At 43.0% G+C, this 26,890-nt stretch overlaps 2 protein-coding genes across 3 annotated transcripts; one reads left to right on the forward strand and one right to left on the reverse strand.

Moving 5' to 3' along the window:
• On the reverse strand, positions 1 to 7,163 carry LOC106563590 (MICOS complex subunit MIC26). Its single transcript, XM_014129306.2, has 6 exons — positions 7,072 to 7,163; positions 6,837 to 6,956; positions 1,251 to 1,305; positions 866 to 961; positions 500 to 591; positions 1 to 337 (listed from the first exon to the last, which is right to left on the reverse strand). Exons 1-6 carry the CDS (start codon positions 7,132 to 7,134, stop codon positions 215 to 217), a joined length of 549 nt encoding a protein of 182 aa, XP_013984781.2. The 5' UTR covers positions 7,135 to 7,163; the 3' UTR covers positions 1 to 214.
• Positions 7,060 to 26,407, forward strand: LOC106563591 (zinc finger Y-chromosomal protein 1). Of its 2 annotated transcripts, none has more exons than XM_045690085.1 (8): positions 7,060 to 7,242; positions 21,714 to 21,810; positions 22,009 to 22,344; positions 22,492 to 22,641; positions 22,750 to 22,857; positions 22,956 to 23,090; positions 23,240 to 23,386; positions 23,558 to 26,407. In XM_045690085.1, exons 2-8 carry the CDS (start codon positions 21,744 to 21,746, stop codon positions 24,835 to 24,837), a joined length of 2,223 nt encoding a protein of 740 aa, XP_045546041.1. In that variant the 5' UTR covers positions 7,060 to 7,242; positions 21,714 to 21,743; the 3' UTR covers positions 24,838 to 26,407. The 2 variants fall into 2 exon arrangements, with proteins under 2 accessions (XP_045546041.1, XP_013984782.1); XM_014129307.2 differs by lacking the exon at positions 7,060 to 7,242 and adding an exon at positions 14,974 to 15,578.
• Positions 26,408 to 26,890: the final 483 nt, after the last annotated feature.

A 26,890-nucleotide genomic window follows, 5' to 3' on the forward strand; every position in this document is an offset into this window, starting at 1 on the left:
TAACTAGGCAAGTCCACTTAGAACAAATTCTTATAATGACGGCCTACCCCGGCCAAACCATCCTCTAACCCGGATGACGCTGGGCCAATTGTGTGCCGCCCTATGGGACTCCCGATCACGGCCGGTTGTGATACAGCCTGGTATTGAACCAGGGTCTGTAGTGATGCCTCTAGCACTGCGATGCTGTGCCTTGGGAGCCCACAAATAATCTGTACTAGTTTTGGACCTGACAGGATGAGCTCACCTTCCCCTCTACTGGTGTGGTGGCGGAGTTGAAAACTTTCTCTACATTAACGTAGCCCTGCAGGGCGAAATCGTACAACGAGTCTCCTGTGTTCTGTGGGAAGGAAAAATAGGCTTAAACACAACATTGAGAACTGAACATCACAAGATTACCCTACAACACTATGTCTTGGCATGGAACAATATTCATTTTCTCCCACACGTGCAAGTACAAATAAAAACATACGACATATGATATATTGACGCGCTCACTCACCTTGGTGATTGATGCGGCCACTTGGGGGTAGTACATAGAGTATCCCGCAGCCATCAGCCCTGTAGGGTAGATGAGCTTCTTCACCCTTGAGCCTAGGAGACACAAGAGAGAGGACCACAGACTATTTTTATTCAAGGAGATGGATTAGAAGCAAGAAAGGGAAAACCGGATAGGGCAACAGGAAGCAGTAGTTGGTCTGATATTTGATATGGTCTGGAGGCAACAGCTCTACCGCTAGACCAGACTCTAGCTCAGAGACTCACTGATACAGAGTGTTTGCTTAAACACAGAGACAAAGTGGATAAACCCAAACACACAATGGAGATCAAAAACAGGGTAGTCATCATCCAAACTCAAAACGAATACCTCTTGCAAGAAAGAGTCCAATGATACCAGGAAATCCAATGACCGCAACCCGGGGGTAGAATTCAGCAGGAGGGTTTTGTAGGAATGTGAAGGTCTCTGAAAGTACAGAAAATAACTCTGGTACCAAACTGAAACTGATATTCTAATTGTACAAATGGGTGTACATTGCAGTGTATGAATATAATAATAAATGCCATTTTGCAGATGCTTCTATCCAAAGTGACTATTAAACAGTCAGGTGTGCATACATTTACGTCTGAGTGGCCCCAGTGGGAATTGAACCCACGCGTTGCAAGCACCATGCTTTAACAACTGAGCCACACAGGACCACAGTAATGAGTAATGTGTGCACTTTATGTGTATCACGGGGCGTGTGTTTTCTTACCACTTCCTAATTGGATGGCACTTTCAACCTTGGGCTTCACTTTTGCAATGACACCCTGAATCCCACAGGAGAGGACAGTACAGTGAACATGTAACATACATCCGCTAATATCACCCAATGTCTGCACCTTGAGAGGCATTCAAGAATGGATAAATGCTTATTTTTAATTGTTAAAGAATAAGTTCACATTTAATAATATGATAACATGATAATACGATATTTCATAGTAAATATGCTCTTGCCGAATAGTCTTCAATTTAAGTTTGCTGAGCACCCAGTGCACCTGTGATGCTTTACGTTGTTTGTACTGTGATGGTTATACTGGTAGTATAACTAGTGGTAGGACTGCCATGCCCCCAGAAACCTCATCCAGTTCTGTGGGCCTAAAGCACTGGCCATTCTGTTATCCAGTAGAGTGCTCGAGTTAAACATCAAACAACAGCACTTTGTGTACCCTTGACCCATTGTAAAGACATTCTGCACTGTACAAGAACAACTACCAATAATGTTCCAGCCAAGGCACTGTACTGACAAACATGTGCTGTATGTTAATGAGCTGCTTATGTCTGGACTGAAAGAGCCAATGGGGAAGAGGTCAGGAGGACAACTAAGAAACAGTGATCAGTGACAAACACAGATACGCGTAACCCTGCTCAGACGTTGCATGCATCAACCAATGGTTGAGTGTGTCATCGACTCACAGATTGCTAAAAGATATGATGTGGTTAGCTGATACAAAAAAAGACCTATCCAGGCATTGTAAGGTCTGGCATGCGTCAGCAGTACCTGGGAATTTTTACATTCTTTACAGAGTACTTTACCAGTCTCTTAGAATTAACTAATCAGCTTAATCTTTATCCCCCTCAGTGAGTTTATGATGATTCTCTCTCTCTGTGTGTGTGTGTGTGTGTGTGTGTGTGTGTGTGTGTGTGTGTGTGTGTGTGTGTGTGTGTGTGTGTGTGTGTGTGTGTGTGTGTGTGTGTGTGTGTGTGTGTGTGTGTGTGTGTGTGTGTGTGTGTGTGTGTGTGTGTGTGTGTGTGTGTGTGTGTGTGTGTGTGTGTGTGTGTGTGTGTACACAAGTGTATGTGTTCGTGGCTATGGGGAGTACCTGAACCTTTTCCACTGCCGAATGGCTTGTTTGCTAAACGGGCAGCAGATCGTTGGTGTGATCACAGGGGCAGAAGCAGAGCAGCACAATCACGACTAACACTTCACAGCACAGACAAAATCATTCCAACACGTGCGATGATTATCGATTGCAGCATAAATTCACAGTAAAGGTCTACTGATCCATGTGAAATGCGCAGTACAGATTTACTGCCCCCGTGATAGGCAACTTTTCAGGGAAGTTAGGAACAAATATACACAGGCAGTTAGGAAATCTAAGGCTAGCTTTTTTAAGCAGAAATTTGCATCATGTAGCACCAACTCAAAAAAGTTCTGGGACACTGTAAAGTCCATGGAGAATAAGAGCACCTCCTCCCAGCTGCCCACTGCACTGAGGCTAGGAAACACTGTCACCACCGATAAATCCACTATAATTGAGAATTTCAATAAGCATTTTTCTACAGCTGGCCATACTTTCCACCTGGCCACCCTCCACAGCAACTCGCCCAAGCCTCTCCCACTTCTCCTTCACCCAAATCCAGATAGCTGATGTTCTGAAAGAGCAGCAAAATCTGGAGCCTTACAAATCAGCCGGGCTAGACAATCTGGACTCTCTCTTTCTAAAATGACCTGCCAAAATTGTTGCAACCCCTATTCCTAGCCTGTTCAACCTCTCTTTCGTATCGTCTGAGATTCCCATAGATTGGAAAGCTGCCGCGGTCATCCCCCTCTTCAAAGGGGGAGACACTCTAGACCCAAACTGCTACAGACCTATATCTATTCTACCCTGCCTTTCTAAGGTCTTCGAAAGCCAAGTTAACAAACAGATTACCGACCATTTAAAATCCCACCATACCTTCTCTGCTATGCAATCTGGTTTCAGAGCTGGTCATGGGTGCACCTCAGCCACGCTCAAGGTCCTAAACGATATCATAACCACCATCGATAAGAGACAATACTGTGCAGCCGTATTCATTGACTTGGCTAAGGCTTTCGACTCTGTCAATCACAACATTCTTATTGGCAGACTCAACAGCTTTGGTTTCTCAAATGACTGCCTCGACTGGTTTACCAACTACTTCTCAGATAGAGTTCAGTGTGTCAAATCGGAGGGCCTGTTGTCCGGACCTCTGGCAGTCTCTATGGGGGTGCCACAGGGTTCAATTCTCGGGGCGACTCTCTTCTCTGTATACATCAATGATGTCGCTCTTGCTGCTGGTGATTCTTTGATCCACCTCTACGCAAACGACACCATTCTGTATACCTCTGGCCCTTCTTTGGACACTGTGTTAACCTCCAGACGAGCTTCAATGCCATACAACTCTCCTTCCGTGGCCTCCAACTGCTCTTAAATGCAAGTAAAACTAAATGCATACTCTTCAACCGATCGCTGCCCGCACCTGCCCGCCCGTCCAGCATCACTACTCTGGACGGTTCTGACTGAGAATATGTGGACAACTACAAATACCTAGGTGTCTGGTTAGACTGTAAACTCTCCTTCCAGACTCACATTAAACATCTCCAATCCAAAATTAAATGTAGAATCAGCTTCCTATTTCGCAACAAAGCATCCTTCACTCAGGCTGCCAAATATACCCTCGTAAAACTGACCATCCTACCGATCCTTGACTTCGGCAATGTCATTTACAAAATAGCCTCCAACACTCTTCTCAACAAATTGGATGCAGTCTATCACAGTGCCATCCGTTTTGTCACTAAAGCCCCATATACTACCCACCACTGCGACCTGTATGCTCTCGTTGGCTGTCCCTCGCTTCATACTCGACGCCAAACCCACTGGCTCCAGGTCATCTACAAGTCTCTGCTAGGTAAAGCCCCGCCTTATCTCAGCTCACTGGTCACCATAGCAGCACCCACCCGTAGCACTCGCTCCAGCAGGTATATCTCACTGGTCACCCCCAAAGCCAATTCTTCCTTTGTCCGCCTTTCCTTCCAGTTCTCTGCTGCCAATGACTGGAACGAACTGCAAAAATCACTAAAGCTGGAGACTCTTACCTCCCTCACTAGCTTTAAGCACCAGCTGTCAGAGCAGCTCACAGATCACTGCACCTGTACATAGCCCATCTGTAAATAGCCCATCCAATCTACCTCATCCCCATACTGTTATTTATTTATTTATTTATCTTGCCCCTTTGCACCCCATGTCACATCCTGACCAGAATAAGGGGTTATTATGTTATTGTAGATTGGTCAGGACGCACAAGCCTTGAGGTGCGTGTTTCTAGTCTGGTGTCTCCAACGCCAGCACCACGCACCAGGCCTCCAGTGCGTCAGCCCAGTCCAGTACGTCCTGTTCCCGCTCCTCGCACTAGCCTTGGGGTGCGTGTCCCCAGTCTGGTACCTCCCGTACCAGCCCCACGCCCCAGGCCTCCAGTACGTCAGCCCAGTCCAGTACGTCCTGCTCCTGCTCCTTGCACTAGCCCTGTGGTGCGTGTAAATAGTCTGGCGTCTCCAAAGCTAGCCCCACGCATCAGGCTTTCAGTGCGCAGTCCCCGTCCAGAGCTTCCGATGACAGTACCCCGTCCAGAGCTTCCGACGACAGTACCCCGTCCAGGGCTTGCGGCGACAGGACCCCGTCCAGAGCTTCCGGCGACAGTTCCCCGTCCAGAGCTTCCGGCGACGTCTACAGTCCGGAACCGAGAGAGACGGCCTACAGTCCGGAACCGAGAGACGGCCTACAGTCCGGAACCGAGAGAGACAGCCTACAGTCCGGAACCGAGAAAGTCGCCCTACAGTCCGAAACCGGCGCAGCCAGAGTCGCCCTCTAGTCCGGAGCTCCCAGTGTCGCCCGCCAGTCCGAGGTCTCCAGCGACGCGCATCAGCCCGAGGTCTCCAGCGACGTGCCTCAGCCCGAGGTCTTCAGCGATGCGCCTTAGTCCAGAGACTTCGGGAGGGGTAATATATAATAACCAGTTAGCGGGGGTGGACAGGTTAGGTTGTGGAGTAAGGCCGGAGCCTGAGCCACCTCCATAGTAGGAGGTTGGGGAGGGGGGGTGTAGCACAAGAACCGTCGGTGACGGTGGCCACCCTCCCTTCCCTCCCTTTAGTTTGGGATTATTTTTGTTTTGGGTTTATTTTTGTGTTTTTGTTTAAGGGGGGGGGGTACTGTCACGTCCTGACCAGTATAAGGGGTTATTTTGTTATTGTAGTTTGGTCAGGACGTGTCAGGACGTGTTTGTTTAGAGTGTTTCGGGGTTTGTTGGGCTATGTTCTTTGTTAGTCTATTTCTATGTTAGTTCTAGTATGTCTATTTCTATGTGATGTTTATTGGCTGGACCTTCAATTGGAAGCAGCTGCTCCTCGTTGCTTCTAATTGAAGGTCCTATTTAAGAGTGGTGTTTTTCTATGGGATTTGTGGGTAGCTGTTCTTTGTATAGCTGTGTGCCTTACAGGACTGTTTATTCGTCGTTGTTTTTGTATACGTGTGTTTTGTTTTTCTTTCTACCTAATAAAAAGAAGATGAGTATACACACTCCCGCTGCGTTTTGGTCCAATCCATACGACGCCCGTGACACCCCAGTATCTCGACTTGCACATTTATCTTCTGCACATTCTACCATTCCAGTGTTTAATTGTAATTACTTCGCTATTTATTGCCTTACCTCCCTTATCCAACTCATTTGCACATGCTGTATATAGATTTTTCTACTGTATTATTGATTGTATGTTTGTTTATTCCATGTGTAACTCTGTGTTGTTGTATGTGCCGAACTGCTTTGCTTTCTTGGCCAGGTCGCAGTTGCAAATGAGAACTTGTTCTCAACTAGCCTACCTGGTTAAATAAAGGTGAAATAAAAATAAACTGACCGTGGTGAAACACAATGTACAGTATTTCTCTTTCTTAAACTTTTTCAGTTCGAGACCCAAATTAGAAATGTACTGTGCTCCCATGACCCTAAATCTTCCTCCAACAACCCAAATTAAGAACAAATAGTGTGTTATTATAGATGTATAACTCACAACCCACATTTCATATGCCCAGGGCCCACATTGGGTCCCGACCCATAATTTAAGAAACCCTGCTGTAGACACATAGGAATACCAGTAAATATTAACTGGTCTCTGGGAAAATAACTACTATGGATACTCAATACGCAAAGATAAATTGAGATGAATGACGTTAGTGAGACCTACTGTAGTTAATATTTACCGGTCACAACTAATCACAGTAAATCTTTGGAGGTCAGAAAAAAGGGTGCATTGTAAAATATGTAAAAGCAGCTGGGATGATAATGTAAAGCATGGCAAAAACATTTCACATTTCAGTGCCCATGTGAAGTTATTTTGGGTCCATGCAGTGAGGCTGGGCTATCAGACATTATGAATCTTCCCTAGAATGACATATCTAAACAAACACCCAACAACTGTCTTTATTTTCTGAGAGGAAAGACTGTTCCTAACAAAGGAAATAATGACTGTCACCCAGTATTTCACTGGTGAGTAGGGTTATCAATGTACCTGACACCAAGTAACATATGGCTCTGCCAGTTTCCTTAGAGTGGTAACACCTGGCTCCAAGTGCCCTATATCTGGCTCCACATAGCGGAACTTCTGCTGCGGTGTAGTGTAGCGGGAGAGCTGTAACAAACAACATTTTACATGGGTCAGTTACCGCATACCCATGTTGGCTTGCCTCAGACAGGAAGTATGCTGACAGACTCCAGAAAGTGTGATTATGTGTACAATGCAGTACCTCATTTGTATTTAAGGTGACATTGGGCTTGTCCTCGGCGGCAGCAAACACAGTACCTGACATCAGGCTGAGAGTTACAGGCACAGCAGCCACCCCTGCTACTTGAGGAGACACAGAACAACTGGGACATCAACAGTTTGGTCTACACTCTCTCAGTCACACAGAGAAATGGTAGGTCTCAAGGCTGTTATTCACGTTTTGTAGTTGAGAGCATATCCACTCTACAGCATAGCCTGACGATAAGCAAACACACATGTCACATTTTGGAACAAAGAAACATTTACACAACACTCAATTTCACAAAGTTTTGATCTCTTTCTGAAACACATAATAACAAGAATATGTATTGGAAGCTCTTCAGGTTTTCTTTTCTTTTTTGACTGAGTCAATTATTTACATGAATTTAGTTTGACACACTGTTCTGAGGATTATAGACTTGGCTCGTGCTTGTGTGCAAAGGTCAAACACATGAACACACAGACACACATTTTAGATCATGTGAATATTGCTTTCATTAATATTAAGTATGAAAACTAACGGGGGGAAAACAATTGAATAGTGAATAAATACTTTCCAAATATTTGGCTAAAATATTACATTTTGCAGCTGAGACCTACTATTGGAGGGCTCAATGCAGCCATCCCAATGTTGAACGTTTCACAGGTCCAACAGTCCATTCAGACCTGCAAACACCCTAGGAGTAGAAGCTAGAAGTTGTAATAAAATTGAGAATTGAGGCCCTTAAGATTTACAAAAAAACTGTGTTGCCATCTAGTGTCAAATAAGTGTATTGTTAATCCCATTAAGTGGGGACTTGATAGCTACACATCTACCGGTTTATCGAGTGTCTGTCTAGTTCATGAACTTCTAGCAGTCACATCATAGCCTAAAGCATTTCCACACTGTAGCAACAAGATGGCAAAATGGTAAACTCACTGGTTAAATAACATGTGTGAAAAACTAACTAAGCGAGTTTACTCACTTTTTACATTAGCTGGCTATGGATTACTGTTAACATATTGGCTTCCTTACAGAGCCAGAAGGAGTTAACGTAGTTCAGTTGGTTATTCATGTGCGCGACATACTGCATTTTTAAATGTATTTTTTTATTATAGGTTTTATACTACATTATGCATTTCTTGCAATGCAATGCCCTTGACAGTCTGGTGTCTGGCTCGCTGTCCTTAAAAGCCTCTGGTGCGTCACCGGGAGTTCGAGTCCCCTAAATAATTTTTTATGAAACAGATCGCTATTCAATTCAAAGAATAAAATTAAAAAACACGACAATAAATCTATGTGGACTGAAGACGACATACATTAATGCAAGTTATTTAGTTGTTACGTAGTAAATAAAGTTTATATTCTCACCTTGTACATGATCCTTTTTGCAGTGCCAAGCTTCAAATGCTGCTTCTCTGGCTGCATTCCAATCTGTACTTGTTACCTTCCCTCAGTTCTGGTTCATCTACTATAGGCCGGTGCTCTCATAATAAAACCAATGAAACACCTGATTATTACTTGATATTAACTTGTTATTTAACAAATAGCTGAATGCAAATGTCGACAATCAGTTTACTGTAAAGTTTTTGTGGTCTTTTTCCAGTGCTCATTAGCTCAGGAAAGGTGGATTTGACATTGGCTAGTGAAGTCAGTATTCTAATCGTCCTTTAGCAACTCTTTTCAAACTAGTCAGTAGCCTAACAACATTTCAGGAGTGGATAATGAAATATGGGTAAGGGGCCATATATTCATTATACAAGACGAGGCGCACATGATCAAGTCTGCCTTTGTTATTAAATGTCTCACTTAGATACACTACATGACCAAAAGTATGTGGGAACCTGCTTGTCGAACATCTCGTTCCAAAATCATGGGAATTAATATGGAGTTGGTCCCCCCTTTGCTGCCAAATCAGCCTCCAATCTTCTGGGAACGCTTTCCACTAGATGTTGGAATATTGCTGCGGGGACTTGCATCCATTCAGCCACGAAAGCATTAGTGAGGTCGGGCACTGATGTTGGGTATTTAGGCCATGCTCGCAGTCGGCGTTCCAATTCATCCCAAAGGTGTTCGATGGGGTAGAGGTCAGGGCTCTGTGCAGGCCAGTACAGGAAAGGGCCTTCCCCGAACTGTTGCCACAAAGTTGGAAGCACAGAATCGTCTAGAATGTCATTGTATGCTGTTGCCTTAAGATTTACCTTCACTGAAACTAAGGGGCCTAGCCCGAACCATGAAAAACAGCCCGAGACCATTATTCCTCCTTCACCAAACTTTACATTTGGCACTATGCATTCGAGCAGGTAGTGCCAATAGTGTCCAAAGCTGTCACCAAGGCAAAGGGTGGCTACTTTAAAGAATCTCAAATCTCAAATATATTTAGATTTGTTTAACACTTTTTTGATTACAGCATGATTCCATATATGTTATTTCATTGCTTTGATGTATTAACTATTCTTCTACAATGTAGAAAATAGTAAAAATAAAGAAAAACCCTTGAATGAGTAGGTGTGTGTCCAAACTTGTGACTGGTACTGTAAGTATTCAGACCCTTCACTATGAGACTCGAAATTGAGCTCAGGAACATCCTGTTTCCATTGATCATCCTTGAAATGTTTCTACAACTTGATTGGAGTCCACCTGTGGTAAATTCAATTGATTGGACATGATTTGTAAAGGCACACACCTGTCTATATAAGGTCCCACAGTAGACAGTGCATGTCAGAGAAAAAAAAACCAAGCCATGAGGTCGAAGGAATTATCCATAGAGCTCCGAGACAGGATTGTGTCGAGGCACAGATCTGGGGAAGGGTACCAACAAATGTCTGCAGCATTGAAAGTCCCCAAGAACACAGTGGCCTCCATCATTCTTAAATGGGAGAAGTTTGGAACCACCAAGAGTCTGCCTAGAGCTGGCTGCCCGGCCAAACTGAGCAATCGGGGGAGAAGGGCCTTGGTCAGGGAGGTGACTAAGAAACCAATGGTCACTCTTACAGAGCTCTAGAGTTCCTCTGTGGAGATGGGAGAACCTTCCAGAAGGACAACCATCTCTGCAGCACTCCACCAATAAGGCCTTTATGATAGAGTGGCCAGATGGAAGCCACTCCTCAGTAAAAGGCATATGACAACCCGCTTGGAGTTTGCCAAAAGGCACCTCTCAGACCATGAGAAACAAGATTCTCTGGTCTGATGAAACCAAGATTGAACTCTTTGGCCTGAATGTCAAGCATCACGTCGGGAGGAAGCCTTGCACCATCCCTACAGTAAAGCCTGGTGGTGGCAGCATCATGCTGTGGGGATGTTTTTCAGCGGCAGGGACTTGGAGACTAGTCAGGATCGAGGCTAAGATGAACGGAGCAAAGTACAAAGAGATCCTTGATAAAAACCTGCTCCAGAGCGCTCAGGACCTCAGACCTCAGAAGGTTTACCTTCCAACAGGACAATGACCCTAAGCACACAACCAAGACAACGCAGGAGTGGCTTCAGGACATGTCTCTGAATGTCCATGAGTGGCCCAGCCAGAGCCCGGACTTGAACCTAATCAAATATCTCTGGAGAGACCTGAAAATAGCTGTGCAGCAACGCTCCCCATCCAACCTGACAGAGCTTGAGAGGATCTGCAGAAAGAATGGAAGAAACTCCCCAAATACAGGTGTGCCAAGCTTGTAGTGTCATACCCAAGAACACTCGATGCTGTAAAACGCTGCCAAAGGTGCTTCAACAAAGTACTGAGTAAAGGGTCTGAACTTATGTAAATGTAATGTTTTATTTTTATTTTATTTATAAATTAGCAAACATTTCTATGAACAAGTTTTTGCTTTGTCATCATGGGGTATTGTGTGTAGAGTGACGAGGGTAAAAATAATTTGATCAATTTTAGAATAAGGCTGTAACGTAACAAAATGAGGAAAAAGTCAAGGGGTTTGAATACTTTCCGAAGGCACAGTAGGTTCAAGTTGTGTGTCATGCACGGGTACATTGAAATGTTTAACTTGAAAGCCCTTATGATTGCCAACAATACAGTATTCAAAATCAAAATAGTATATAAGTAAAAAACACGAGAGCTAAGAAATAAGAGGAAGGAAAAGAAAAACTGGAGAATGTCAGCTACAGTCTCTTCAGAAAGTATTCACAGCCCTTGATATTTTCAATTTTCTTTTGTTTTAGAGTGGAATTCAAATAGATTTAATTGTCATTTTTGGTCAACGATCTACACAAAATATTCTGTAATGTCATTCTAACATTTATTATAAAAACAAATCTTGATTAGATAAGTATTCACCCCCTGAGTCAATGTTTGAAACACCTTCGGCAGCGATTACAGCTGTGAGTCTGAGTCTCTAATAGCTTTGCACACATGAATTGTACAATATTTGCCCGATTATTCTTTTTAAAATTCTTCAAGCTCTGTCAAGTTAGTTATTGATCTTTGCTAGACAGCCATTTTCAAGTCTTGCCATACATTTCTAAGCTGATTTAAGTCAAAACTGTAACTAGGCCAGTCAGGAACATTCAATGTCGTCTTGGTAAGCAACTCCATCATAGATTTGGCCTTGTGTTTTAGGTTATTGTCCTGCTGAAAGATGAATTCATCTCCCATTGTCTGTTGGAAAGCAGACTGAACCAGGTTTACCTCTAGGATTTTGCTTGTGCTTAGCTCTATTCCGTTTCCTTTTATCCACCAAAAAACCCTAGTCCTTGCTGATGACAAGCATACCCATAACATGATGTAGCTACCACAATGCTTGAAAATATGAAGAGTGGTACTCAGTGAAGTGTTGAATTTTCCCCAAAAACAACACTTTGTATTCAGGACAAAAAGTACATTTCTTTGCCACATTTTTTGCAGTATTACTGCAATTAAGTGCCTTGTCACAAACAGGATGCATGTTTTGGAATATTTCTATTCTGTACAGGCTAACTTTTTTCACTCTGTCATTTAGGTTAGTATTGTGGAGTAAATACAATGTTGTTGATCCATCATCAGTTCTCTCATATCACAACCATTAAACTCGGTAACTGTTTTAAAATCACCATCGACCTCATGGTGAAATCCCTGAGCAGTTTGCTTCCTCTCCGGCAACTGAGTTAGGAAGCACTGTTTTTTTTGTTTTTTTACACATCTACCGATCGGTGCCCTTCTTTGTGAAGCATATAATTAAAAACCTCCCTGGTTTTTGTGGTTGAATCTGTGCTTGAAATTCACTACTCGATTGAGGGACCTTACAGATAATTGTATGTGTTGGGTATAGAGATGGGGTAGTCATTCAAAAATCACATTAACCACTTTTATTGAACACAGAATGAGTCTTGAACACAGAATGAGCAACTTATTGTGATTTTGTTAAGCACATATTTACTCTTGAACTTATTTAAGCTAACCATAACAAAAGGGTTGAATACTTATTGACTCAAGACGTTTCAGCTTTTCTATTTTTACTAATTTGTACAAAATTCTAAAAACAAAATTCCACTTTGATATGTGGTATTGTGTGTAGATCAGTGACACAAAATCTCAATTTAATACATTTTAAATTCAGGCTGTAAAACAACATTTGGAAAAAGTAAAGGGATGTGAATACCTTCTGAAGGCACTGTATATACTGTATAGTGAACAAAAATATAAACTCAACATGTAAAGTGTTGGTCCCATGTTTCATGAGCTGAAATATAAGATCCCAGAAATGTTCCATAAGCACAATTTCTCTCAAATTTGGACCACAAATTTGTTTACAACCCTGTTAGTGAGAATTTATCCTTTGCCAAGATAATCTGTTCACCTGACAGGTGTGGCATATAAAGAAGCTGATTGAACAGCATGGTCATTACACAGGTTCACCTTGTGCTGGGGACTATAAAAAGCCACTCTAAAATGTGCAGTTTTTCACACAACTCAATACCACAGATGTCTCAAGTTTTGACGGAGCATGCAATGGGCTTCCTGACTGCAGGAATGTCCACCAGAGCTGTTGCCAGATAATTTAATGTTCATTTCTCTACCATATGCCGCCTCCATTTTAGAGAATTTGGCAGTACGTCCAACCGGCCTCACAACCGCAGACCATGTGTAACCACGCCAGCCCAGGACCTCCAAATCCAGCTTCTTCAACTGCGGGATCATCTGAGGGGGTGCTGAGGAGTATTTATGTCTGTAATAAAGCCCTTTTGTGGGGAAAAACATTCAGATTGGCTGGGCCTGGCTCCCCAGTCATGTGAAATCCATAGATTAGCGTTTAATGAATATATTTCAATTGACTGATTTACTTATATGACCTGTAACTCAGTAAAATCTTGGAAATTGTTTCATGTTGTATTTATATTTTTGTTCAGTATAGTATATACAGGGTCAGTGCCAGTACCAAATGTACAATGTCCGGGGATACTGGAGTAGTTGAGGTACATGTGGACAGGGATTAGGTGACTGGTAGCAGGATAAATAATAATAATAATAATAATAAGCAATATGGCAGCATAAGTGGAGTGTGGGTGTTATTGTGAGTGTGTGAGAGACTGGTAGCATGAATATATAAATATTTATGGTAATATACTAATGGCAAAATAATGTATATCATGTAAACAGGAGTAATAGTGACCAGTAGCAGGATAAATAGATAGATACTAATGGTAATGCCAATCAATAATCAATGAACAGCAGCAGAATGGTAGTAATAAATCTAATCAATAATCATTTAGCAGCAGCGTAGGTGTGAGGGGTGTGTGCATGTGGGTGTAAGTGTGTGGCGTCAGTAATGTGTGTGTGTAACATTATTTGAGTAACTGTGGTTTATGACTCGTGACAGACTGCAATATAGTCTTCACTTGATCATAGGTCTCCTGCTGCACCACTCTCTTTCGTGGTTTCTACAACACCCCATCCCTCACAACCTGCCACTAACTCCATACCCCTCCCCTCAACTCGCCCCTCTGCCTGTGCATGCACCACAGCTGCCCGCAAGACACATCTGTATATCCTTGGGGGTACACTGAAGTTGAGTCTACATGCAACATGTTCATGCACACCATAAATTCTACTTGCTTGGTTATTTTTACATGAATCAATACACTGTGCATTAGAAAACAGGACATAGAAGAAGACACTTTCAAGTACAGGTAGCCATTCTTGATTCCTGATCAGTTTCTTTCTACAGGATGAAAATAATGAAGTAACCGCGGGGAAAAAAACAACCATTAGAGAATGGAACCTGCCCAAAATTAGACAAGAGAAAAAGACATGGAAGGAAGTATTGTGAAGCACCCCAGATAGTTGTGCCATTGGGACTGAAGGAAGACTCCAGTGAGGATTCCCTCAGATTTTGAGTGGGAAGAGGAAGCAGTGAAACTCTGCTCGTGGACAATGTGATGCCCACCTGAACTACTGTAGAACTTCAACTGGAAAAGACTAAAGGATACAGAATTAAAATGACTATGGGTAGCATTACTCTGCTCCACTCATATGGGTGGGTTAGTTTTTTGTTCTTTCTTTGCACACAAATCGTATAAAGTATTTTTGTGTAATACAGTGTGTGACTGTGAGTGGTCTACTGCCTTTAGCTGAGGCCTGTGCTTTCGTATTACAGGTGGTAGAGCAGTAGCCTCTGCACTGTAAAATCGATGCTGTTCTCTCTCCCGCTCCACTAGTGGGATTATTATGGTGTCACGGGTGCTGTAGAAGTACGTGTCCCTTGCTAACAGGTGGGGCATTGTGCACGGAGACAATTCTTTGGGAATAGGCTACTGTTTGTGTAAGTGTTTTACTGCTTCTACCCGAGACCTGGGCTTTTACCGTACATGTGGTAGAGCGTGTCCCTCAGCACAGGAAGAAATCGAGCCCCCTGTCAGCTGGTCTCTCTCTTGCTACATTCTAAATATGTTCTTATCTCAAAAGGCATCAAATTGAAGGCAAGAGAGAAGATGAAGGGATATCAACTGTAATAATAAATAGTGTCAAATGACCAAGAAGCAGAAGTGGTCAAACACTGGCAAATATGTAGCCGTGAAGTTAACCTGTAGTGTAAGCTGGTAGTAACAAACCAAGGGTTTTATACAGGGCTAAATATAGATGTAAAATAACAGTATCTTGCTAATTAATGGCGGCAGCAGATAAAGTTCTCGCAGTTTGATCTTGATTTTTAGAGATATTCAATGAACCAATACATGAACAAACTAAACCAGTCTTTCAAATGGTATGCAAAGCAAACAGACGCGGTGTTGAGTCCCTGATCGTGGCCTGCCTGCAATTACCAGTTAGGTTTCCAGACTTCTTCCGCATTTTCCTACGACTTTCGGGCTGTGACGTGAATGCTGACGGCGGCCTTGGTGCTGGCGGAGCTGGGGGCTGTAGCGATTCTGAGTATCAGTGGAGCTTCGAAAGTCTCGGCCCCTCCCTCCCTGCGCCTCAGCGGCCCGCCCAGCTAGCGCAAACTCCCGATTGAATCCTGCCCGAGTCTGGGGAAACCGGACGGCCTGGAAATCGAGCGACGGAGAGAGGCCAACCCGTACTACAAAATCTGGTAAGCAGGTTATCTTGCGCTTTTTTATGTGCACGGAGCATATGAAATGCCTTGCATATGTGATTGCGTTTACATTATTCTATTTTTCTATCTGACAAGCGGAGAAGCGCACGAGGAGTTGGGCCTTTCTTGCTTATTTGGGCCCAGGCCTTAAGCAGGCCACAATTACGGCCTAGAAAATCCGGGAGGGGATTTTTCTAAACATCGGTAACATTAGTCTGCTAATCGGATACCCCCACAAATTACAATAGTAGCCACCATGTTCAAATATGATATTGTGCATGCATTATTTTTGCAATAGTGGGCCAAATGTTTGTCCAGTGATCTCCAACACAAAATGGCGTACTTCTGTTTTTGAAAACACTGAAGGAAATGGGCGTTAGCTAGCCAGGGTAGCCGCCATAGTTACCTAGCAATAAACCTTTCAGGTGGCTCGCGAAATGGCTAGCAAAATGCATTGATATTGACTATCGGATGGATGTGTGGGCTCTTGTCATGAAGCTCATATTTCCATGTATGTTAGCTATCTCAAAGCTGCCTCCTCACATTTGTTTTAAACAACATTAACCACATTTAGCTAGGCGAGCTACTGTTTGATATTAGGTATGACGTAACCATTTTACTGCGACCGCCAGATCATTTGGTGACATATCCTTATTTTGTTTGTTTGCAGACCTTTTGTCTTAAATGTGGTTTTCTTGCGTAAATATAGATTATACCAGTCGTTTTTGTACTGAGTTCGTTCCTATTTTCATGTTAGGCCAGTTAAAGGTTTTGAGTCTGATCAGCTCATTATGCAGCTGCACCGCTTGTCTCGCGCTCCCACCACTGCTGTCAGATTTGACCATGGGGGTGGGTGAATTGGACGAGAAATTAAACGGCCCGTTGCCCGAACCCTTTTTGTCTCGATGCATTTCGGCGAGTAACCACATGGATTCTTTCACATTGCAAGACTTTGAGTTTTAAGATAGTATTGTTTTTGCATGGCTGAAAACGTCGCTCGTTATGTCAAAGCACATTACAACAAAAGTATGATATTTTAATTTCTATCATAGATGTAATAAACCTAATAGCTGCCTATACCCTTCCTCATTTTGATTTAGGCAGTAGGCCAAGTAACATAGCTAGCTAGTTTAGATTGCCCCCAAATGAAGTGCAGACCAATATAATTGATGTCTAGACAGATTTGGACATGGCAACATTTCACAGGATGTGAAATACATATGCTTAATGATATATGTTACATTGTAACATGATTGCTTCTTAGAGAGAAAAATATGTTTGAGATTTAGGATTTGAATATGGTAGACTATGGGACATAAACTGGCAGGGGGGACCTCCCTCAGGATTTTTGGGGCCATCTAAAGCTCATTTCCTGTATTTCTACCAGGGCTGTCCCTGACAAAAAAGAATATTGGTCAACCAAGAGTAGCCTTTTCTTTCGACCAATCAATTTAGTCAAAATGTTTAAACGTGTATTTTGCCGTTATATAGACACACCCTCCCTATATGTAGGCTACTAACCTTGTCTGATGCTTTAAGCACTCTGTTTTATTAAATAATTAAGACACATATGACTCAATGGAGCCAGAGATCAAGATAGCCTAACCGGAAGAAGAAAAACTGTTCCTGACCCCCTTCCTCCCACTGCTGCTGGCCTTCGCAGATTCTGCCGTTACGCTCCTGAAGTTGCCAGTAATAGGCTACACCAGTGGTCGGCAACTTTTTCCATTTGGAGTGCCAATTTATTAAACATTTCTACCAATCTGCGTGCCAATTATGATTTTCATATGCTCATTTTTATGGAACAGTTTCATTTAATTTATAAGTCTTTGTATCTAAAAATCATTGTTTGTGGTTAATCGACATTCTATCTAAATTAAAATTCTATAAATATAAAAGTAACTTTTATTGCCATTGTCAACTATGTAAAAATAGCCTACATAAAGCCAACACATAAAAACATTGCAGCCTGCAGGTAGAAAATATACTGATAAAAATAAATATCCAATAAATCACATTGGCTAGGAATGGCCTGTCTGCAAAGAACTTGAAACATTGTATAAATTGGGTCACCCAGAATCTCCTGCTAGCAAACTTGAAACATTGTATGAAATATTCTGGGCCCTCTAGTTGCTCCAGACAGACACAGCTGTAGGCTATTTGTGCAAGGGATAAGAAGTAATCAAATATTTGATTATGTTTCCACTGGATCAGAACGTTCCATTTTTCCCTTTCATGCCGAGTGGTTATCGAAAGGGAGAGAGCTGGAAATATTGTTCAAATACTTTGAGGAACTATTGTCATTATCAATTGATTCTAAAAACAGACTTTGTTTACTTGCTGTTTGAGGGGAGAAATGGCTTTGAGAAGCTCCACAGCTCATTAGTGGTGGTGAGTTAAGACAATCAGAAATACTCAGACATCCCCAAATGGCAACATTTATAGGCCTACATTTGTGAGGAGGCCAGGTAGACTAGTCCTACTTCTATATGTGTAAACGGGTGCGCATCCTTACTCAACTTTGACTGACAGGAACGTTTCAAACAAAAGATGATAAATAAATTGACAGAACTCGTAAATGGAATTAAATAAACAAAAACGTGTTTCTCAAGTGTAGCATAAGTTGTGAGTTCTGCAAAACAGATGTCTACTCCGATAATGAGAACGGTAAATGACTAATAATAATATATTGAATGCATTAACAGAAATTAGCATAACCAAACAAACATTGCAGATTAGAAATGATGGGAATTAACGGTAAATGTAGGCTACTACTGGTGATTATATGTAATGGGGAATTGATACACAGAAAACAATGCACACAATGAAATTATGAAACATTGAATACCCACAAATTGGCGGGAGAGAGCAGCGCATTCTGAAGAGAGATGTGTCTTTTGCATCTGAGCCACAATCCTCATATTCTTGGACTGGCATCCCTGTGGCCTCCAATTGATTAGTCCACTGAGACTGGCTCAAATCAGACAGGTGTTTGGTGTGCTATGAAAAAAAGTATCTATTTGCAACTGCTCAACTAAAAAAAATCTAATGTTTTCAATACAGACCCCTTTTGTCATACAGTATTCCACATAAGGCGCCCATACCTTATGAAAGTTGCACAGTATACTCTTAATCTTATAATGAATCAAATCTAGTGATGCATATCTTGACATTTCTGCCATCCATTGTGACATTGTGGGAAGATAACCAACCTTCCAATTAATAGCAATGCATTTCTTAGCCGCTATAAATGAACATTACTGGACATTCAAACATATCAGTATCCATTCATCATCATCAATAGTGTCTCCCAGGTCTTCCTCACATTTTTGCTTGAAGTGTTTGTGTCATCGGGAAAAGCCACTCAACCCTTGATGCTGTTTGGAAATCAACTTTAGAGATTTGTCAGACTGCCTTAACCTTTCTGGGAAGGGGGTTCCGCTAGCAGAACACCTGGCCTACAGCCAGTGAAATTGCAGGGCGCCAAATTCAAACAGAAATCTCATAATTAAAATTCCTCAAACATACAAGTATTATACACAATTTTAAAGATAAACCTCTCATTAATCCAACCACAGTGTCCGATTTCAAGAAGGCTTTACGGTGAAAGCACACCATGTGATTATGTTAGGTCAGCGCCTAGCCACAAAAAACCATACAGCCATTTTCCAAAGAAGGAGAGGTCACAAAAGTCAGAAATAGCGTTAAAATTAATCACTAACCTTTGATGATCGTCATCTGGTGGCACTCCCAGGACTCTGTGTTAGACAATAAATGTTTGTTTTGTTCGATAAAGTGAATCTTTATGTCCAAAAACCTCATTTGAAATTGGCGTGTTATGTTCAGAAATGCATTGTCTCAAACAAACATCCGGTGAAAATGCAGAGCCACATCAAATTACAGAAATACTCATCATAAACATTGATATAAGATACAAGTGTTATACATACGATTAAAGATACACTTCTTGTTAATCCAGCCGCCGTGTCCGATTTCAAAAAGGCTTTATGGTGAAAGCACACCACGCGATTATGTTAGGTCAGCGCCTAGCCACAAAAACCATACAGCCATTTTCCAACCAAGGAGAGGTGTCACAAAAGTCAGAAATAGCATTAAAATTAATCACTTACCTTTGATCTTCATCTGATGGCACTCCCAGGTCTCCATGTTAGACAATAAATGTTCGTTTTGTTCGATAAAGTTCATCTTTATGTCGAAATACCTCCTTTTTGTTTGCGCGTTTAGTCCAGTAATCCAAATGCACAAAGCGCAGGCACAAAGTCTAGACGAAAAGTCAAAAAAGTTCCATTTGAGTTCGTAGAAACATGTCAAACGATGTTTCTAATCAATCCTTAGGGTGTTTTTATCATAAATATTCAGCAATGTTTCAACCAGACAATACTGTTTTCATTAGAAAGGAAAGGGAACCGAGCTCACGGCCACACGCGTGACAAAACTAAAGGCTTTCACCTGGACCATCTGCTTAGAGTGCTCTTATTCGCTTCCCTTTCACAATAGAAGCCTGAAACAACTTCTAAAGACTGTTGACATCTAGTGGAAGCCTTAGGAAGTGCAATCTGACCCCACAGACACTGTATACTGGAGAGGCAATCACTTGAAAAACTACAAACCTCAGAATTCCCACTTCCTGGTTGGATTTTTCTCAGGTTTTCGCCTGCCATATGAGTTCTGTTATACTCACAGACATTATTTTAACAGTTTTGGAAATGTTAGAGTGTTTTCTATCCAAATCGACTAATTATATGCATATTCTAGCTTCTGGGCCTGAGTAACAGGCAGTTTATTCTGGGTACGCTTTTCATCCAAACTTCCCAATGCTGCCCCCTATTCCTAAAGAGTTAAAATAGTTTCAATCTATAAAGCTTTTGGCTTGTCCAGTGTTTTCTACACAGAGATAATAAAGTGTTGTATCTGCAAAAGTTCACCTCAGTGCTGTCAGACTGGTCTTCCCTGGTTGCCTGACCCTGCTGAGTCCCCTTGAAAAATAATGACCTTGGTGTACATTTATACATTATATAATCGGAGAACAGCATCCGTGGTTCAATAATTGAAATGACCGTTATTCCCAGATCCCAGACTGTAGCCTACCCATCAACGCAAAATGGAACTTTGTATCCATTCACTGATTTTTATACACTGCAATATCACCTGAGCTCTGTAAACTGGTCTTCCCTGGCTGTCTGATCCTGCTGGGACACCTGTCACCATCTGATCTGCTAAGACATGATGAGCATAGTGTTGTGCACCATGACAGTGTAGCCTGTAGAGCTGTTTATACCGTGTCAGAGTGAAAAGTAGGGAATTAGCTAGAGAAACTGACAGATCGTTTGATTCAGGTCTAGTGTGATTGAGGCAAAAATAATAGCTAAAGTTAGTGAGCTGGCTAGCTAACGTTAGCCAACTTTTGACTAGCTCTAATTCTACATCAACTAGCATAAACTAGGCAAGTTAATTTGCTTCTGTTGAAATGGGACAAAAAGGCTACAAAACATTTCCATACACAGAACAGCTGTTAGATGCTGCTATCTGACAGATTGCTAGAGGCTAGAACTGTGGCAGCTACTAGCTAGCTAGTTAATTCTCTTCAGACAGAACTTCTTGAGAGGGATAAAACATGTCATCTTACATGTCAGTTACACTACTAGCTCAGCACTGGGAATAAATACTTTTTTTCTGTTAAGTCAAACGACAGTTACCTTGCCAGCTGCATCAATCAAATAAAAAGTAGCCAGTTTCTGCTCTGCTTGCTTTTACAACCTGGGGAAAATGCACAGCAGATGCAGACAGCAGCATAGTCCTATAATAATAGCTTTGCCTTCATACAGCCTGTCCGCACACTCTGTGGTTTCCGTGCGGTCCTAAATCCTGCCTGCTGAAACCGGCAAACAACCTACCCAACCGCTCTGAGGCTTCCGCATGGTTCTTAAGCACACCTATGACGCTTTTAGTATCACACAGCAATGATAAAATGGGAACAAAAATGTAATTTCAGAATATGTTGGGGTCATGTCTCCCCCTGTCCCCAGTGAAAGTTGCACCCCTGTGGTAGACTCATTTTGGTTGGCCATTAGGCCTATGTGACTGATTTGACTGGTCAATTCTTGCCTCCAGTGCTTCAGTGACCAATGAGGTGTAAGGACAATGGATGAGGACGAGACCAGGCTGGCACTACATTCCCAAGAGCCTAAAATCATTCTCCATGGATCAGGTAATAGCAACATTTTGTTTGCGCATTCAAGTAATTCCCTGTACTGTTCGTTGTTCTGCACAAAAATCTAACATTTCTTCCAAGTTTTTGTTGTTGTTGTTATTGTCTGTGTAAGAGTGCATGAATGTGTCTTCTGCAGCATGTTTATGTAGGCCTATGCTGAATATATCCAACTGTTCCTGTGTTGATGTGTTCCAGATGAGGGTGGGGCTGCAGGGGAGGAGTTTGTGGTGGAGCTGCAGGAGACTGTGCTGGTGTCGGAGGGGGAGGGGGAGGGAATGGCGGTGCATGGATTTGCTTCAGACGAGCTGGTGATCCAAGATGCTGTTGAGGACGTGGTGTCTGAGTATGTGCACTGCGATGAGGACGAGGATGTTGCTGTCGAGACGTGTGTGATGTCACTGGAGGGGGAGGACGAAGGTGTTGCCATGGGGGACATCCCTGAGGATGTGATGGTCGCAGACGGGCATACCCAGGATGAACTGGACCCAGAGCAAGACACAGACGGCTGTGGGGACTACCTGATGATCTCCTGTGAGTACCAGGCTGCTTCTCTCCTCTCCAGTTCTACATCAATACCACTGTCACCTGGCCTCTTTATAAAGAAAACATTACAGTTAAACTAATGACCAGTTGTGAATGGATCTCTCACTCTGTCTGTCTCTTTTTGTCTTCCTTCAGTGGATGAGGCAGGCAAGATGGTGTCAGACGATGGCACAGAGGTGACTGTGGAGGGAGCCGAGGAGGACCAGGAGGTGGAGAAGGATGAGGACGGCCAGGAGGTGATCAAGGTGTACATCTTCAAGGCAGACTCTGGGGAGGATGACCTGGGTAAGGAGACATTTGAATAATGTTTAGTACCTCAGGAAAGAGGGATTCTATAACCTATAATAGTTGATCACCAAGGAGTATTATATCAGTGTGTGGTTGTCTGTGTAGGAGAAACAGTGGACATCAGTGATGGAGACACAGAGGATGTGGCACTGACGGACTCTACAGGCCGAACGCTCCGAGAGAAGATGGTGTACATGTCTCAGGGGGACCATGGTAAGTGATCGTGTGTGTGTGTGTGTGTGTGTGTGTGTGTGTGTGTGTGTGTGTGTGTGTGTTTACGGTTGTGTTGTAACTAGTATGTTACCCTGCAGGTTCATCAAAGATATCAGATGAGGTTTATATGGAGGTGGTGGTGGGGGGTGAGGAACCAGTGACCCACGAGCGGTCGTACGATGGCACGGCTCTCAGCAAGGACTTCATGCCTGTGGCCTGGGCAGCCACGTATGGTCAGTAACACACTTTATATACAAACATACAGTTTAACAAGGCGGATAATGTCTTCTTGCTCACCTGCCCTCTAGTGATAAGTATCTCCGCTCTAGCAGGGGTGAGAGAAGGTGTGCATTTCCATCGAACGTTTGCTGTGTTATTCCAGGTTCTGAGGACAGTGAGAGCTGTGAGAACAGAAACGGTGCTGCCAGTGCTCTGCTGCACATTGACGAATCAGACGGAGTGGACAAGCTCAACAGGCAACGAAACAAGAACAAGAGAACAAGGGCTGAGCCTCGCCAGGTCCAGACAGGTACACAGCTGTCAGATGGGACAAAATAACTATCTGGTACTGATTCTATGGCTTGGGTTTTCACGTTTAATTTCTGAATACAGACCGTCTGTTGTTTTTACACCGTCAAGTGATATCTGTGAGTCATGTATCTGTCCTAATTTTCTTCTCTCTCGCTGTTTCCCATCCTAGCCATCATCATTGGTCCGTATGGCCAGCCTCTGACAGTATATCCCTGCATGCTCTGTGGCAAGAAGTTCAAGTCGCGAGGCTTCCTGAAGCGCCACACCAAAAACCACCACCAGGATGTCCTGACCAGGAAAAAGTATCAGTGCACGGACTGTGACTTCACCACCAACAAGAAGGCCAGCCTTCATAACCACATGGAGGTGCACACGCTGAGCAACAAGGCTCTGTTTGAGTGTGAGGTGTGTGGCAAGGAGTTCCACCAGCAGGCGGCACTGTTCTCCCATCGACTGCAGCACCACCACCGTGAGCCCAAGAGCCCTGTGCCTTCACAGGCCAACAAGATGCACAAGTGCAAATTCTGTGACTATGAGACGGCTGAACAAGGACTGCTCAATCGCCACTTGCTGGCCGTCCATAGTAAGAGCTTTCCCCACATTTGTGTGGAATGTGGCAAGGGTTTCCGGCACCCCTCCGAACTGAAGAAACACATGCGCACACACACCGGCGAGAAGCCTTACTCTTGCCTCTACTGCGACTACAAGTCGGCTGATTCCTCCAACCTGAAGACGCATGTCAAGACCAAGCACAGCAAAGAGATGCCCTTCAAGTGTGAACGCTGCTTCCAGACCTTTGCTGAGGAGGAGGAGTTGCTGCAGCACGGGCTGACGCACGAGGAGGCCAAAACCCATCAGTGTGCCCACTGTGAACACAAGAGCTCCAACTCCAGTGACCTGAAGCGCCACATCATATCGGTGCACACCAAGGACTACCCCCACAAATGTGCAGTCTGCGATAAAGGTTTCCACCGGCCATCTGAACTGAAGAAGCACTCGGCATCGCACCGTGCCAAGAAACTGCACCAGTGCCGGCACTGCAACTTTAAGATCGCGGACCCCTTTGTGCTCAGTCGCCATATCTTGTCGGTTCACACCAAGGAGCAACAGGCCTCTCCTGAAAAGAATGGAGCCAAAAGGACCTTATTGGGGCCTTCCCCTGCCTCTGCCTCTGCCAGTGCACCGGTGGCAAAGAAGCAGGTTTTGGTGCCTGGTGCTAGTTCTAGTGCTGCGGGCTTGGCAACAGGGCCCAGGGAGAGGAGGGTGTACCAGTGTCAGTACTGTGATTACAGCAGTGGGGATGCCTCAGGCTTCAAGCGCCATGTGATCTCCATCCATACAAAAGACTACCCCCACCGCTGTGAGATCTGCTCTAAAGGCTTCCGCAGGCCCTCAGAGAAGAACCAGCATATCGCACGCCACCACAAGGACTTGGTGCAGGCAGAGTGACCCTGGCACTGCCCATCCTTCATACCACCAGAACAACACTAATGCAACCACCACCACACCGTAATCAATTGAATGTGTGTGTGTGAGTGTGTGCGTGTGTGTCTGCTGCATTAACAGGGAACATCTATTATTTTTACCGCAATGACTCTCAAGCCAACTTTCCTGCAACTGAAAATGAATTTACATGTACATATACCGGTGTAAGGCCTATGGAATAAGGTGACAAAGCCCTGTACAGACTTGCACTTTATCTGCATGTCCCCCTGCTGGTGACAGTATTGCATGGCAGAATGTGCAAGAGTCGCAGGTCTCTCTGAGGTCTTTGTAGATTCATTGTTTTTACTCCACAGCCACAATCAGTTCTTTATTAAAGTGCTGATTTTTAAGCCTACTTTAACTTGGCACACGACTAAGAGAAAATATGATCTACAAGCTGTTTGTATTCACACAATAAAATGGACACTCACCTGCTGGGAGAAAAAGCAGATCCACTGAGCAGAGTGGTCGAGATTAACTCAATTCTAATAGCACTTGCCACCAATTTATTTTCAGAATTATGAATGCAGTAATCATGAACTCATTAATTATACCTGATGCTTTGAACGCTGAGACACGAAGAGTATGTGTGTTGTATGTAGTTGAGTGCTTGCTTGTGTGTATGCCTGTTGTGAGGGATGTCAGTTAATGTATCTATTGTGCTTCCTGGTAGTCTGACCCCACATCTCCCTGTTGTCTTATCTTTGGTATTCTGAGAACTGTCGTTGTTGTTCTGAGGAGAACTGTCTGTCTGGCCATGTACGTTTGTCTGGTGAAGGAGTTGACTGTATCATAGAAAATAGCCAAGGCATTTGTAAAAGCTGCGGCTTCAGAGAAGGTTTATTAGTTGATTCACTTCTTAACACAGTGAGATACTAGATGTGGCCAACCATGCAGTCGGGGTAGAGGGATCTAATATACAGGTAAGCATTATCAACTCCAACCCATAAACGCCTCTTTATACACATTATTTTACCCTTTAATAAGCTTGGATTATCAGACACCTGACTAAAGTGTGATGCAGCGCCAGCAAGGCCTTCGTAGTGAGGATGCACACTATCTGGTACCACTAATTCATGACCACAACATTACATGCTCCACGCCTCCTCAAAACTCATGAGAGAGCCATAGGTCCATCCCCTCTGACCTTCTCCAATGGGTTTTGAGAAGTAGAGGATGCGATTGAGATTCTCCCATCTACTTATGTCAGTGAGTGGTATTAGTTCCCTGAAGAGAGATGTAACTCGTAAAGACTGGTGGTATGTTTGTACTCTGGCTTCGACAGTTCCTTCCCCTGTGATAATTTTTAGTTTTTATATTTATTTCATCATCATGAAATTTGTTGTATAGTTCAGTGTAACTAACTAGAATTCTATGGGACGTAAATTATTGTTTTGTACACAAATCTGTAAAAAGTGTGTAGATGTAAACACTTAAATAAAAGGAGGAATCAGAACTGTGTTGTTATCGATGTACTTGACGTATTTGTTAAAAAAGCTATGAAAAAAATAATAAATGCAAAGTATTTTACCTGCATGTTTGTCTTTTTAATAATTGACCAAAACATACAGTGCCTTCAGAAAGTACTCATACCCCTTGACTTATTCCACATTTTGTTGTTACAGCCTGAATAAAACATTGAAAATTTTTTTATTTAATAAAAGTGAAAACATGTTTTTAGACATTTTTGAAAATGTCTTGGAAATTAAATACAGAAATATCTAATTGATGTAAGTATTCACACCCCTGAGTTAATACATGTTAGAATCACCTTTAGAAGCGATTACATCTGAGTCTTCAGGTAAGTTTCCAAGAGCTTTGCAAACCTGGATTGTACAATGTTTGCACATTATTATTTAAAAAGTTATTTGAGCTCTGTCAAGTTGGTTGTTGATCATTGCTAGACAGCCATTTTCAAGTATTGCCATAGATTTTCAAGCCGATTTTTTAAAGTCAAAACTGTAACTAGGCCCCTCAGGAACATTCAATGTCATCGTGATAAGCATCTCTAGTGTAT

Source organism: Salmo salar, chromosome ssa11, assembly GCF_905237065.1.
Source record: "Salmo salar chromosome ssa11, Ssal_v3.1, whole genome shotgun sequence".
NCBI lineage: Eukaryota > Metazoa > Chordata > Actinopteri > Salmoniformes > Salmonidae > Salmo > Salmo salar.

Excerpts from the sequence above, each read along its gene's own strand:
- LOC106563591 (XM_045690085.1), top strand. The coding sequence starts at position 21,744 with ATGGATGAGGACGAGACCAGGCTGGCACTACATTCCCAAGAGCCTAAA. Across the intron at positions 21,811-22,008 it reads AATCATTCTCCATGGATCAG|ATGAGGGTGGGGCTGCAGGG; the intron begins GTAATAGCAACA and ends GATGTGTTCCAG. Across the intron at positions 23,387-23,557 it reads GCCTCGCCAGGTCCAGACAG|CCATCATCATTGGTCCGTAT; the intron begins GTACACAGCTGT and ends TTCCCATCCTAG.
- LOC106563590 (XM_014129306.2), bottom strand. The coding sequence starts at position 7,134 with ATGTCAGGTACTGTGTTTGCTGCCGCCGAGGACAAGCCCAATGTCACC. Across the intron at positions 962-1,250 it reads TGCCATCCAATTAGGAAGTG|AGACCTTCACATTCCTACAA; the intron begins GTAAGAAAACAC and ends CTGTACTTTCAG. Across the intron at positions 592-865 it reads TGGACTCTTTCTTGCAAGAG|GCTCAAGGGTGAAGAAGCTC; the intron begins GTATTCGTTTTG and ends TGTGTCTCCTAG.